This window comes from Populus euphratica, unplaced genomic scaffold, assembly GCF_000495115.2.
Source record: "Populus euphratica unplaced genomic scaffold, PopEup_1.0 scaffold60.1, whole genome shotgun sequence".
NCBI classification, from domain to species: Eukaryota; Viridiplantae; Streptophyta; class Magnoliopsida; order Malpighiales; family Salicaceae; genus Populus; species Populus euphratica.
Genome location: NW_011499938.1, coordinates 395181 through 411489, shown reverse-complemented (window position 1 = coordinate 411489; position 16309 = coordinate 395181). Strand labels below are relative to the sequence as shown.

Here is a 16309-nt window from a genome sequence, read left to right as displayed (position 1 = left end):
CTTTTGTTGACCATGGCAATAATTTCGAAGCGTTGCAAACACGCAGGTCAAAAGAATTGATCCTAACCGTTCATTTGATGGTTGGATAACATAATATCATTTTCCATTTCTTTTTTTTTTATTTATTTTTTGTTTATTCATTGACAGAATTATTTTAGACAACTGTTTCAATATTTTTTCAAAATTTTTTCTCTAAAAAATATATTTAAATTTATTTTCATATAAATACATTAAAATAATTTAAAAATATATAAAAATTAAAAATATTTTTTAAAAAATATATAAAAACTATAATTCAACCGCTAAATCAAATATCCATTAATAATAAAATAAGAGGTTGCAATAAAAGTTCTCAATAATAAAATAAGAATAAAATAAGAGGTTGCAATAAAAGTTCAAGCTAATAAAAAAAAACTTCTTATATAACTCATATTTTATAGTAGATCAGATTTTTTTTTAATTACAAGTGGAACATTTCTTTCAAAAAAAAATACAGGTCCTTTCAACTTTTTTATATAAAAAATAAAGTATAAATTAAAATATTTATACATATTTTTAATTAAATAAATTAAGAATTATCTATCTAAACCAAAAAAAGTTATTAATTATAACTATATATATAGAAAATTTGAGAGACAAATATAAATTAAAGTGTTTCATCTTACAATAAAATCCATTATATTCAATAACTCTATTTATTAATATTAATTTTTATTTAATTAAATCATAATAAAAATAAACACATGCATAAAATTAAAAAGAAAATTACATATCTCACAAGGTTGCATTTATTATAAATGCTGTAAAAAAATAAATATTTTTTATTTTTAAAAAGAAATTTCAATTATATAAAACATGAAAATTATATATATGAATTAGACAGATTTCTTAAAAAATTAAATGCATATAAAAAAATAATTTTTTTAAAAAATAAAAAATCAGTGATAAAGGATATTATTTTAAATATAAATTAAAAAAATTAATTTAAAAAAACACATATAAAAAAAAAAACATGATTGTTTTTTTAAGCTAAAATTACCAAAACTAAAAAGAAAACAATAAAGAAGCTAGGATGCTCTTGGGCTTTGTCTATTTAGGAAGGTGGCCTATGTTTTTAAAATGTAATATGCTAAAATGATTTTAAAAAATAGAAGTTAGCTGATAATATATTGCCTGAATTTATTTAAACAGAAGTCATTATAATAATTGAAAAATCAAGATTGAATTTATTTTATTATAAAATTGATTTGTTAAATTATTTTTTATTTAAAATAATTAGAAAACACCTTAGGCTCCTTCATAAATTCATTTATAGGCTAAAAAATCTAGAAAATTGTCTTAAAATCCCAAATCAAAATATTTTCTAAACTCATATATGTTTTCTAAACACTTTTAAGATAAAAAGAAAGAAAAATATCTAAGTTTAATTTTTCTACTCATCAAAAAAAATTATTTACATAAACATTAATTGTTTTGATGATTAGAGTCATTAGCAATAAAAACATTGATTGTTTTGATAATTAGAGTAATTAGCAATAAAATGTTTCTCTCACTATCATATAAATTGAGTGATCTCTATTTAGTGATCTTTCTCTCCCCTTTCTTGTGCAAGAAAAAAAAACTAAAGTAATAAATTTTTATACCAAAATTATATTATAATATGAAAGTTTGAGGATTAAAGTGAATTTTTTTAGAATTTTAAAGTCATCGCCTAGGACACGCCCTTCAATTCCAACATAGCATAGCAAATCATACGGTGTCTAATTTGAGCACTTCTAATGAAAAAAAAACATAATTGAGCCAACTGTCTATTCAATTTAGAAAATCTAAAGTGTTTGCTTTATTTGTTTGACGCAGATAAAATTTCAGGAGATGATTTTATCAAATGCCTTGAGAAAAGAGAAGCTATGAAGAAAAAGAGTTATATATATATATATATATATATATATTTAAATAGTTTAATGGCAACTAATATCCTAGAAAAATAGGATTATCCAAAATGAAGCGAATTTTCATGGATGGTATATAGGGTTTGCAAAAGGATAAAGAAAAGTTTTCTTATAGGAATGGAGAAAGAACATTCGATTTTGTGCTTTAAAGAGCCACTAGATAGTTGCCAATTCCCATATAAAAGTCCTTGGAGGAAAAACAGAAATTGTAATGGCTACCAGCTTATACTCCTTCATGATATGTGAAATGCCAAAAATATTCAACGCTTCTATAAAAACATGACTTCATTGTGTTCTTCATAAATTATGCTATGTTTCAGGTAAAAAATCCTTTAATAGAGAACCCACACTGAGATTTGATTATTGAGACAAAAGCCTCGATTGATTCTTTTTAGTTGAGGCATTCATCACCTCAATCCGCGAAGAAAAGAGTACGGTAGTCATTCTAATGGGATCTCTCTTTTCTTTAGAAAGTAGTGGCATCTTATTTTTCTTTAAAAGTAATGAGATCTGTTTTTTCTTCAAGAGTTGTGGGATTCTTTCTTCCTGTAGAGATAACAGGATTTGGATACTTGTAATAATATTTCAAGCAATGGCCTTAAGAAATTCTCGCAATTCTATAACATTTTAACTTGAAAGTAAACTACTACAATAACTTTACAAACTTTCTAATTGACACAGCCAGCCAGAAAGCTCTCTATATTTTCGTTAAGTGCATTTGAAGGTCTTAGGATACCAGCATGCAAATCTGAAAAGATAAAAGACATGAGATATAATAAAATGAGAAATGAAACACATAATAATTTACATGGTTTACCCAAACTTGACTACATCCACGGAAAAGTATAAAAAGATTTTACTAAGTAACGTAAGAATCACACCCTCTCTCTACTAATAAGAGAACAACTGAAATCTCTCTATTATTAGGAGAAAAAACCTTTCTTTCTTTCTCACAAATACCTTAAAACTTTATGAGATTACTCTCTCTTCTTTGTATCTTTCTACTCTCTTATAGTGTGCAAAATAAGCTTGGATTCATTACCTATTTACAAGCAAACATTCATGCAAAAGACAAGTGGCACCGAATTGGTGCTCAATATTGTTGACTTTGGCAGCACCAATTGTTGCCCAGCTGTCATTTCAATATTGTTGACTTTGGCAGCACCAATTGGTGCCCAACTATCATTACATTCTCTCACTTGAAGACTTTGATGATTTAATTATGTCTTCATAATTAATCATTTGTGATTCTTATATCCTTTTTATACTTACCATTCATGTTGCTTACATTTTAGTTAGGTCATAAAAGGATTTACACCATGTATACTTGTCAATATTGATTAGTTTGGTCAAAACATCTGTTGGATTTTTCTTTGTGTGAACCTTCTGAAAATCTACACTTTCATCTTCCACCACTTCGCGAGCAAAGTAATACTGAACATCTATGTATTTTGTTTTTAAATGAAATGTTGGATTCCTTGCAATATGTAAGGCACTCTAACTATCACAATACAAATGAATCTTCTCCTGTTTGTGTCCAAGCTCTTCCATAAATTTCTTTATCGATATTGCTTCTTTACAAACTTGTGTAGTTGCCTTGCACTTAGCTCTCATTATAGATAAAGCTACAACAGTTTGAAGTTTAGAAACCCAGTTCTTAGCTCCTTCTACAATTATGAACACTTCACTTATAGTGAATTTTCTTTTCTCAAGGTTATCAATATAATCTGAATCAATATAATATCTGATAGTAAATTCTGAACCTCCATAACATAATGTGGCATCTAAAATACATTTGATGTATCTTAAGATCCTCTTAATATTATTTCAATGCTCTCTACTAGGATTTGTCATGTATTGACTAACTACTTCCATTGCTTGTGTAATGTCTGGTTTTGTTCTTGGTTTTTGGGTTGTCTTTTGTTCTTGGCTTCAATTTTCCTAGCAATCAACAGTTCAACTATAGCGATGTTGTACGAGAGGTCATCTAAATCTGTGCTAACGAAGTTTAACACAATGATGACAAACATTTGCTCATTTACTCGTCCCTGGGTAAATATTTTTAGAATTGTTTGAGCTTCATAAAGAGAGATTGCTATGGATAAGAAAGGTCGAGTATGGTGTGAGCTTGGTAAGAGAGACAAGGTTTCTGAAATTAATTCTTAAAGATTCAACATCCAAGTTAGTATAGTCTATGTCTGTTTGTTTCTGTTGCTATCTTGCTAGCATACTCACTTGTGATTATTGTGGAAGTTGAAAGTCTCAATTTTTGGGATTTCATTTCTCACATCAGATATTGAACTTGAACTTTCTAGGTTTTCAGTATTTGATTGATTAATTTATCATCATGTTGACAAGTAAGAAAGAAAATGCTGAAAATGTATAGTGGATGGATGTTGTTCAGTTTGGCCTCTCAAAGTTCAAGACTTTATCACCCTTACGAAGTTATCGATCGTTTCTTGTAAGTTTGGAGATTGGGTTTTTCAAGTATACAGTAATTAATTATTAGTATTTCTGAAAGATAAGATAGGTCGAGATTTATGTGAAATTCATGTTTAATCACTTGTGTTGATTAGTCAATTGATAAGTTGGTGTTGTGTTTTTAGAAAATTTAATTCCTATTAAGCAAATCACTTATATGGGTATGAGTTGTTTTTGTTTTAGATTTAGTAATTCTTAGAAATGTGATCAATTTTTTTCATTTAAACATAAATAGTTTATTTTTTTTATTAATACGAGTGTTCAGACAGTTTACATGTACCTCAATTAATTTTACGGGCTTTAAAATACGAGTGTTCAGGCAATTTACATGTATCTCGATTAATTTTACAGGCTTTAAAATTAATGACCATATAAGTCCTGAGTGACCCTAAAATTTGTGAGATTTGAACTAGTGTAAAAAATAAACCTAAAATTTGACCACTTCAATTATACTTCTTGAGGTTAAGTTAAAAAAATATAAATAATTTATTTGAATTAAACAAACACCTACATCTTGAGTTGGTGTTTGTTTATACAATAACTTTAGCTTTTAAAGCGAATTGCATAAACTAGGCATTTAATAACATAAAAAAAACTATTTACCATTTTGTGGACCTCATAATTTTGCCCCTTACACCAGCGTTCTGCAAGCAGCAGCTAAGAGCTATTTATCTTGTAATTCACATGAGTATTATTCACAACAGTGCCCATGTCATGTGATGCTAGGTGAATTATAATTTTTCTACAATGCAAGAAGCATTCACCTGGCACTTCAAGTGAATAGTGTCAAGTGAATTTTTTTAGCAATGTTCACATGAATAGTATTCATTAGACCGCATCTGATTCGGTAAAAAAATTAATTTTTTTAAATTATATTTTACTCAAAAAACTAATGTTTAATATTATTTAATAAAACTACATAAATTAAAAGAACATCACATGATAGTGTAAGATTTGTGAAATTTGATCGCAATTTTAATTTTATTTCTGATAATATTTTACTTGATTTTATTGCACGCTTAAAAAATATGGAAACTATAGTCCTTATCAGATTAATTTCATACGTGATGAAATTGTAGCTAAGTTAATGAAATAATAAAAAATATTTTATATAAAATATTATTTATTTAATTATATAATAATGGTAATTAAATCTATAATATTTAAATTAAAAACCATCAATCTTAATATATATTTTTTATAGTTATTTTACAATCTCAATTCGATCAATATTAATATATATCTTTTGTAGTTATTTTATAATCTCAATTTGAAAAGTATATTTAAGCAAATATATTAAACTATTTTTTATTTAACATCAATTTCAATTATAATTTTAATTAAATATATATAAATACTAAATTAATTTTAACTAAAAATAATTTTTTTAAATTATAATTATAACTATAATAATTAACACAATACCAAACACGAGTTTCACATTCTTTAATACATGATCAATGCGAACGAGCAATGACAAACTCTTGTCAATTTTTCATTATCCTTCTTTTCTTCGCTGGCATCTAGATACATATGCATGTTTTTTTTGTCATTGGTAGCCAATCAGAGACCACCAGAATAATGAATTTATGTCATTTTGCCGTGCATGCTTTTGCTGGTAAAACCTTTGAGCTCCGGTCACAGAACGAGCCACATCCTTGGCACCATGATCTAATGCCATCTATCATAGTTGGGTTATAAAGATTTCTCGTGGATGATCTAGAAACCAAGGGAAGATTTGTGGGCCTGAGATGTGTGATGATATTGTTACTTTGCGTGTCTAGAAATGTGTTAATAATTGTTTTTTAAAAAATTTTTTATTTAAAAATATATAAAAGTAATTTTTTTATTTTTAAAAAATTATTTTTAATATCAGAACATTAAAATAATTTAAAAATATAAAAAATATTTTAATTTCAAATAAAAAATATATTTTTTTTAAATATTATTAAAACAAAAAAATAAACAAAGCTATCCTTGTGTTAAATGGGCAATGCTCAATATTTCCAAATTTCAATGATTTGGGCTCTCTCTCTCCAATTCAGCTGCTCCAATATTATAATTATTATTGAGTTAAATAATGCATCAACATGAATGATAAAAAATAGTTTAACTATGAGTGATAAAAAATAGTTTAACTGGTTAGGTTTTAAGTTTATTTTTTAGAGGTTATTAATTTGAGTCTTACAAATCTTAAGGCAATTAGAGATTTACATGATCATTAACTTCAGGATCCATAAAATTAGTTGAAATACCCGTAAGCTAACTAGGACACTTACGTTAATACAATTTTTTTCTTTTGCAATATATCTATCTTTAGCACGTGATGTTTGAGCTATTCACACAACACTCACAGTCTGGTGCTGGCAACCGAAATCAGTCAATTCATGGCTCGGTGACAACACACATGGGCAGTTCTGTTCTGTTTGTTGTACATGTGAAATAGATGTTAAGATTAATTTAAATGAAATATATTGTTAAATTATTTTTTTGTTAATTATTTTTTTTCATTATAGGTTACGTCTCTTGGACGTGAGTCGAACCCGATGGAGCTATTTGTTGAGATGAACATGTCGAGTCAAGACCTCCAAAAAAGGGCGCAACAGTTCGTTGACAATTATGCCCAACACTTTGTGGTATGTTTGTTCAACCATTTTATTTCATAAGTTATTACTTTTATTGAATTGAGTATGATGATTACCTTTTTCATTGTTAAGAGACCTATAATAACCGGTTGAGGAAGAGATATGGGGACGATCTTTTAACTTATCTAGATTTTAATCCAGATTTATGGATGGAGGTTAGATCATCCGGTAGACCCGATAAAAATCAGGTGTATAGGCTCTCCAACGTTATGGTCGAGAACTTACGGGTGACCTATAGTGTCTTAACCGTTGAGAGCTCCCACTTAGTATCGAACACCCAATTTAAGAAGTTTATGGTCTTGCAGTAACACATGACTCAACTTACTGAAAAATACGACCACGTATTGGTGGAGTATACAAAACTCAAAGCGAATCATGAACAGTTTCTCCAAATAGTCATGAACATGACATCTTAGAGTGGTGATTCATGTGCGCCTCCTTTTTTTTGTTGTATAACAACTAGCCTCCTCCTCCTCCAGGCTCACCATTATGTTAATTTATAATAAATATTATTTAATTTTAATAGTTAATTCAATATTTTTTTGAAACACATTCAGTTTGTAATGAATATTATTTAATTTTAATTTTTTTGATATTTAATAAAAAAATTATTTGCATAATTGGTTTTTTTACTATTAATTTATATAATTTTATATTATGTATTCTAAATAATTTTTTCTAAATATTTAAAAATACTCACCGAGCGGGAAATGTCAATTTTAGTGATGAATTTATAGACGAAAGTAATTTATCAGCATTTCACAGTAGCTTGGTGCAAATTTCACAACCACTAACAAGTTTATTGATGGAAATAGTCTGTTAGTATTTCACACACTCTCGATAAAATAAATCCATTGATATATTTCAAGCGGGGATTTTTTTTGGCGTGCAATTTTCGTTTGTAAAATTATTGGTAATTTTTTTAACTGATTGATATAGTGATGGAATGAGATATTATCAACGAAAGGAAAGCTGATAAATGATTTTTATCGGTGATGTTGTCAGTAAAATAATTATCAATGAATTATAAATCATAGACCAATGGAATAGGTCCTTTGATAAAGCTGTGAAATATTATAATGTATGCTTTGACAAATATGTTTATATGCTCGAAGTTTTAGTAGGCAATGTATTATGTTTTGGAAAAAGGATTATTGGTGATAGAAGTGAGGATCCTATGCACTAAACGGAAGCATGGTAAAATTACCCCGCGACATTGCGTCGGCATGTCACCTAATAACAATCATGTCTTGTTCTATCTGTGTCTATGTCACCTAATAGCAATCATGTCTTGTTCTATTTGTATCTTTTCATGTTTCGCCTATGTTCTTCTCCTTTAAAGTTTATGATTTTTCAAAAAATTCTATCTTCTTACATTCTATTTCTATATGTATATATAATCCTATAAGATTGAACCAACATGAGAGCTTGTGTTACCTTTGTTTTTTTAACTTGTTTTTTCAGGCACCTTTTTATCTATCAGTCTCTCTATGTTGACATTGTCACCAAGTATAACATCATATTCTTCTAAGCTCATTAGATTTTAAGTAAAAGGAGAGTAAGTTGCAGGAGTTGCATTTATAACATTTTTGGATTTCTTCTTTGAATTTTCAATCATTCATTTTATACACACACTATCTTCATAGGTGAAACCAATCTTCATAGGTGAAACCACTTTAGTTTCTATTTTTATTAGGGAATAATAATATGAACAAAACTTATTTACCACTAGTTGAATGGTTAAGCAACGATACATTATGTGTATTATCGTGGATTTGTGATAAAAATCATATAAAAAAAATGTTACTATCTATAATATTTTAAAGGAAAAAACTACAAAGCTATATTCTTAACTAGCTTAATATTAAAAAAATAAAATCAACAAAAAAAATTAAAAAAAAAAAGATGACAATTTTGGAAGAAAAAAAAAGCAAAAAGCAAATAATAAGAAAATGAAAAAAAAACATGTGGGTAAAGTTAAAGTTAAATTTTCAACTAGCTCAATATTAAAATCATTTAAGAAAACACGATAGCAATCTATAGTGTTTTGTGAGGAAATATACAATTATAATTCTCAACCAGCTCAATATTAAAAAAATCAACAACGATAATTTTGACAAATATAAAAAAAATGAAATGAAAAAAACATGCAGGGAAACACGATAACAATCTATAGTGTTTCATGAGAAAATCTATAATTGTAATTTTTAACCAGTTTAATATTAAAAATAATAAAAACAACAAAGACAATTAAAAAAATTTAAAAATAATATGAGAAAACACTGTAGCAATTAACGATATTTTAAGAAAAAAATCTAAATTATCAATCGGCTCAGTATGAAATTTTTTTTGACAAAAACATATTTGAAAAAAAAACATTAATTAAAAAAACATGTGGGAAAACACCATAGCAAGACAAAAATAATATAAGAAAATACTGTAACAATCTACAATGTTTTAAATAACTACAAAGCTAAATTCTCAATTATCTTAATATGAAAAAAATAAAATTAACAAAGAAAATTCTAAAAAGAAAATTATTTAATAAAAAATCATGTAGAGAAATACTATAACAATTTAATGTTTTAAAGAAAAAAATTAAAAAAACTAAATTTTCAATCAGCTCAATAGTAAAAAAATAAAATCAATAAAAAAAATTATGAAAAAAATAAAATATAAAGAAGAAAGACAATTTTAGGAAAAATTTAAAAAAAACATATGGGGAAAGCTAAAGCTAAAGTTAAATTCTTAACCAACTCAATATTGAAAAAACAAATTTGATAAAGATAATTTAAAAAAAAACATGTAGGGAGACACTGCAGCCAAACAAAAACCATGTAAGAAAAATACTATAGCAATCTATAGTGTTTTTGTTTTGAAAAAAGCTACAAAGTTAAGTTGTTAACCAGCTCAATATATATAAAAAATCGACAAAGACTATTTTTGTTTTAAAAAAAGAAGTCAATTTTGAGTAAAAAAAATAAAAAAAATGTAAAAGAAAAGAAAAAAAGCGAACAAAAAAACACACGGGAAAAGCTATAGTGTTTAAAAAAATAATAAAATTTTTTTTTCAATTAATACAATAGTAAAAAAATAATAAAAAAAAATGTAAAAGAAAAGAAAAAAACGAACAAAAAAACACATGGGAAAAGCTATAGTGTTTAAAAAAATAAAAAAAATAAATTTTCAATTAATACAATAGTAAAAAAATAAAATCAACAAAAATAATTCTGAAAAAAACAAAACAAAAAATAGAAAATATGTAAAAAATTAAAATTTTGGAAAAAAACAAATAAAAAAATAAAAAAAATATGTGGGGAAAGCTAAAGCTAGATTATCAGCCAGCTCAATATTGAAAAAATAAATTTGATAAAGATAATTTTTTTAAAAAATATATAGGAAAACATTACAGAAAAAAAAAACTATATAAAAGAAACACCGTAGCAATTCATATTGTTTTTTTAACTACAAAGATAAATTCTCAACCTATTTAGTATAAAAAATAAAATCTACAAAGACTATTAAAATAAATAAATAAATAAATCATAAAAAAATAATGTAAGCGAATATTATAGCAATTCACAATGTTTTAACAAAAAATCTACATAGTTAAATTTTCAACCAGCTCAATATTTAAAAAAATTAGTAAATATAATTTTAAAAAAATTAAAAAAAAAAGATTAAGTCAATTTTAGGTAAAAAAATAGGGAAAAAAACATGTAAAAAAAAGAATAAACAAAAGAGAAAAAAAATTGCTACAGTGAAAAACTTAAACCAAAAAAACAAAAAAAATTACTACAGTAAAAACCTAAACATTCCAGAGTATTGTTAATTATGCAAGGAGAACTTTTATTGAAACAAGAAAAAGAAAAGGAAGAAGAAGATGAAAAGAGAACAATGTTAATAGATACGACAAACAAAATGTGGCCTAAGTCAGAGCGATAAGACAGGAAATAACCTAGTTGTCATGATAAGTGGACAAGAGACATGGCTCACTGAAAGCTTTATATTATTTTATTCAATGACATATTGATTGAGTAAGGTATGAGGGAGCTCAGTATTTTGGAAGTCATCATTCTCCACCTTGTAAGATTTACTGCAGACGGGAAACAACCAAGAAAGGCTGCAAAACTTTTTGAAGCTCTCAGTGAGTGGATATTACGTTTATAGTCTGTTTCTTGCATTATCACAAGTGGGAATCTAATGCGCATAAAATACCATCTCACTGTATGAAAATGGGGTGATATTTTATGTATCAGAAAATGAAAATTGGATCCCAAACTCCCCATAAAAACTGAAGAGGCTGTTGTTTATATGTATATATAACACTCAATTAATTTTAAAATCTTTAAACTGAAGAGGTGTTATCGTTTGGCATTACGTTAGAGTGGGGGATGGGGAAATTTTGATTTTTTTTTTTTTTATGTTTTTAGATTATTTTAATTTGTTAATATTGAAAATTATTTTTTAAAAATAAAAAAATATTATTTTAATATATTTTCAAGTAAAAAATACTTTAAAAAACAAGAGCTACTACACATCAACTGACTATGTTGGTTTTCTGGAAAATAATTTCTGGAAAACTACTTTCTAAAATTTTTCTGTGTTTATTTGTTATTAGAAAAGCTGATTAACATAAAATATTTTCTAGTCATAAAAAAAAATTGGCTTGGTTTTTTTCAAAAAAGTATTCTCCTGTAAAATTTGAGCGGAAAACACTCTCTAAAAGTTGTGAAAAATTTAGAAATATCATATTATTTATTGATTATATCAAATTTAATCCTTAAACTTTTGATTGCTATATATTTTTTGTTTTGAATATTTATTTTTCAAAATAAAAAACAAATTTGATAGATAAATTTTTTATGAAATGTTAATTATTATTATTTTAATTTCTTCATCTTTTATTTTTATTTTTTATATTTGTTCTCTATTATTTTGTTATTATTTATTTTATTTGAAATAATTTATGAAATTATATTTTTTTCAATTTCATTCTTATTCAACTTTTTAGTTTATAAGAGTTATTTTTTATTATTTTAATAAATTTTAAAAAAATAAAATATTAATAAGTTATTTTTTAACTTATTTGTTATGACACTTTTTCTAATTTATTTTTTATTATATTTTTTATGACACTTTTTCTAACTTATTTTTTATTATATTTTTAAATATCAAAAAATAATTTTTTTTTTAAATTTTTTTTTAAAAAAATACTTTTCAGTGAATAAACAGATTACAGTGAAATGACATATTTTGTCCATTTAAATAATGGATCATTTAATTAATTATAAGATTCAGTGGATTCAAATTCAGATTATGATAGAGTGAATAAAAAAATAATTCATTTTCTGCTGTTGATATTCAGCATTGATAACAAAATGTGTAAAGGGGGCAACGAGCACAACTGGACAAGAATAGCCAAGCCCAAGTTGATGATTACTTCATATGGAAAAGGCTGAAGACGACGGCGGCCATCACGGAGATCGCTAATGGGGCCTCCTCTGCAAAATTATTATTATTATTATTATTATTTATTTTTCTCATTTATTTTTCCATATGTTTTGGAAGATCATCAAGTCATATTTTTTAATTTCTTAATTGATGCCAGTTTTCACATTACAATTAGTATTTGCTTAAAAAAAAATTCTCTTCATGAAAAAAAAATGTTTTTCTCAATAGTGAAAAACAATATATATGTGTGAATAAGAAAATGTATTTTTTATTAAACCATACATTTTTTTAGTTTTTATTTCAAATTGTTGTAATTTTTCCAGACGTTTTTCTAGTGTTTTATTTAATTAACTATGATGCCAATAAAAAAAACAATTTTTGTTGTTAAAAAAAATTACATGAATAAAAATGGATAATTTGAATGAAAAGAATACATTTCTCCGTAACAATAATTTTGTTCATTGTCTTTGTTGCCAATTTTTTTTTGTAATTATTTAATTAAATAAAAGATAAAATTTAAAAATTTAAAATGTTAAACTCAGTTATAATCATAATTAAAATCGGAAGTTAAATGAGTTAATCAATTTAATTTATGATTTAAATTATGATTCTCGTCAAGTTTAATAATTTTATTTTAATATTAAATAATAAAATAAATTAAATTCACATCATTTTTAATTTTTTTTAGAAAAGAAATCGAACCCCACCAACATGGTTTGCTATGAAAGCCAGCTTGATTTATTAGAGGCCGAGTCGATAGATCCCATGTTTACCCGCTAATCTTGACTAAGTTCAGTAATATTAATGAAAAATTCCTCGCAGTAGCGCGGCTGCAACTGACTAGTCTACCCTGCTCACGTTCCAAACTCTAATAAATGGTGTTTGAGAGCATGTAGCACATCCACCTACCAAGGATAGGGATTTGTTTCTTGCAAAACTTCAGTCATATCACTTCCTATAAAGGGGTTTGTCTCTGTTTAATTTGTAGTATCAACACTACAAACGACTTGAATTGTCCAGGGAAAAGATCCATCAATGGCTTTATTACAATGGCTGAAAGAGTGCTCCAAAACTGCCTTGTTCGTTGTAACTATTTTTCTAGTAATAGTTCTCAAGTTTCTCATGAAGGAGAAGCTGAAAAAGAGGAAGCTCAATCTCCCACCAAGCCCTGCAAAATTGCCAATCATTGGCAACCTTCACCAGCTTGGTAATATGCCACACATCTCTCTCCGAGGGCTTGCCAAGAAGTATGGTCCCATCATTTTCTTACAGCTTGGGGAGATCCCAACTGTAGTGATTTCATCAGCTGGATTGGCAAAAGAAGTCCTGAAAACTCATGATCTTGTACTCGCCAGCCGTCCGCAGCTCTTTTCGGCCAAACACTTGTTCTATGGTTGCACTGATATTGGTTTTGCTCCTTATGGTGCTTACTGGAGGAATATAAGGAAAATTTGCATACTTGAGCTGCTCAGCGCCAAGCGTGTCCGTTGGTACAGCTTCGTTAGAGAAGAAGAAGTTGCTCGCTTGATTCGTCGGATTGCGGGATCTTGTCCTGGCATCACCAATCTAAGCTCGATGATTGCACTATATGCCAATGATGTTCTTTGTCGGATTGCGCTGGGAAGGGATTTCTCTGGAGGGGGAGAGTATGATCGGCACGGGTTCCAAAAGATGCTTGACGATTTTCAAGCACTGCTTGGAGGATTCAGTCTTGGAGACTATTTTCCTTCAATAGAGTTTGTGCACAGTCTAACTGGAATGAAATCGAAACTCCAGTACACCTTCAGACGGTTTGATCAGTTCTTCGATGAGGTGATAGCTGAGCACCGCAGTTCTAAGGGAAAACAAGAGCAGAAGAAGGACCTTGTTGACATTCTACTTGATATTCAGAAGGATGGATCTTCTGAAATCCCTCTCACCATGGATAACATTAAAGCTGTCATCTTGGTCAGTGAAGATGTTATTGGTCTAGTTATACTTCAAGGCTTCAACTTCAGTGTTCCAAGCATCAAATTACTTGTAGATGAGTTCATTTGCACACAACTTACAACTAAAGGGTATAATTATTGCTCTATTGTTGCAGGACATGTTTGCTGCAGGAACAGATACCACCTTCATAACCCTTGATTGGGCAATGACAGAGCTTATCATGAATCCTCATGTCATGGAGAAAGCACAAGCTGAAGTACGAAGTGTTGTCGGAGACAGAAGGGTGGTGCAAGAGAGTGATCTGCCCCGGCTGAACTACATGAAAGCTGTTATCAAAGAGATCTTCCGGTTACATCCTGCCGCTCCAGTTTTAGTCCCAAGGGAATCTTTAGAAGATGTTATAATTGATGGCTACAACATTCCAGCTAAAACTCGGATTTATGTCAATGTCTGGGGAATGGGGAGGGATCCAGAACTGTGGGAAAATCCAGAAACTTTTGAACCAGAAAGATTTATGGGCAGCGGTATAGATTTCAAGGGGCAAGATTTTGAGCTGATACCATTTGGAGCAGGTAGAAGAAGCTGCCCAGCGATCACATTTGGAGTCGCAACCGTTGAAATTGCCTTAGCTCAACTCCTCCACAGCTTTGATTGGAAGCTTCCTCCTGGTCTCGCAGCAAAGGATATAGACAATACAGAAGCTTTTGGCATCTCAATGCACAGGACAGTTCCCCTACACGTCATTGCAAAACCACACTTCGATTGACGCAAGAAGTGTCTGGATTTAATTAGTCTGTCAACTAGAATCTGTAATTTTCTTTCCGAATAAAAGTCACTACTTGTGGTTTGCTTGCAAAAAGAAAGCAGAACTTGCTGCCTTAGTCCTTTCTGCTGGAACTTGGAAACTATAATCAGTTATAAGTTGTGTCACCTTTGAGCTTCAATCAATCATAATACTGCAAGGACAAATGCTTGTTTCTGAGAACTACTCATTTCCTCATGTCAGATAAACAAATAAATAAGGAAAAAAAAAACCGTTTTCCTTCATCAAATGCATTCTTTGGCTCAACAAATGGGATAAAGACAAAGGGGTTCATACCAAACCAATGTCTACGATGCAGCAAGTAGATGCCTGATCTGCTTTGCCTTGGAACCAGATAGACTTGACATTTCAAAAAAGAAAGGAAGCACCATCCATGAAATTGAGCACTGTTTATGGATATGGATATTGATCATAGAGACACATAATTCAGAGCATATACATCATCTTACAAGGAAGATACCTATTGTGAAGCCAACCACCCAAGTCAATAATGGTGGGAGAAAGTAAAATTATCCTTTTACACCTTAATAAAAAATTGTAGGCACCAAATTGGTGCTACTTGCCCTATTCCTTGTCTTTTGCATGAATGCTTGCCTATAAATAGGCAATGCATCCAAGCATTATAGACACACCACAAGAAAGAAACTTGAGAGCAAGTAGAGAGAAAGAAGAGAGGGTGAGGAGAGAGTAATCCCACAAAATTATGAGGTATTTGTGAGATAATAAGTGAGGTGTTTTTCTCTTAGTAATAAAGAGATTTTTGTTGTTCTCCTATTATTAGAGAGAAGTTGTATTCCCACATTATTTAGTAAAATCCTTCTATACTTGCCTGTGGACGTAGCCCAATTAGGTGAACCACGTAAATTCTTGTGTGTCCCATTTCTCATGTTATCTTGTCCCTTACCTTTTGTCTTATTGGGTTTGCATGCCAATATCCTATCAGTAGTATTAGAGCTTTCTAGTTGGTGTTGTTAATACACAAAAGTTATTCGTGTATACGACACTATTCACGTATACGACACTATTCA

General features: G+C 28.4%; 1 protein-coding gene across 1 annotated transcript; it reads left to right on the top strand.

The window, feature by feature from the left end:
- The first annotated feature begins 13246 nt into the window (after positions 1–13246).
- LOC105136711 (cytochrome P450 71A1-like) lies at positions 13247–15476 on the top strand. The gene is made up of 2 exons (XM_011042150.1): positions 13247–14476; positions 14613–15476. Exons 1-2 carry the CDS (start codon positions 13565–13567, stop codon positions 15222–15224), a joined length of 1524 nt encoding a protein of 507 aa, XP_011040452.1. The 5' UTR covers positions 13247–13564; the 3' UTR covers positions 15225–15476.
- Positions 15477–16309: the final 833 nt, after the last annotated feature.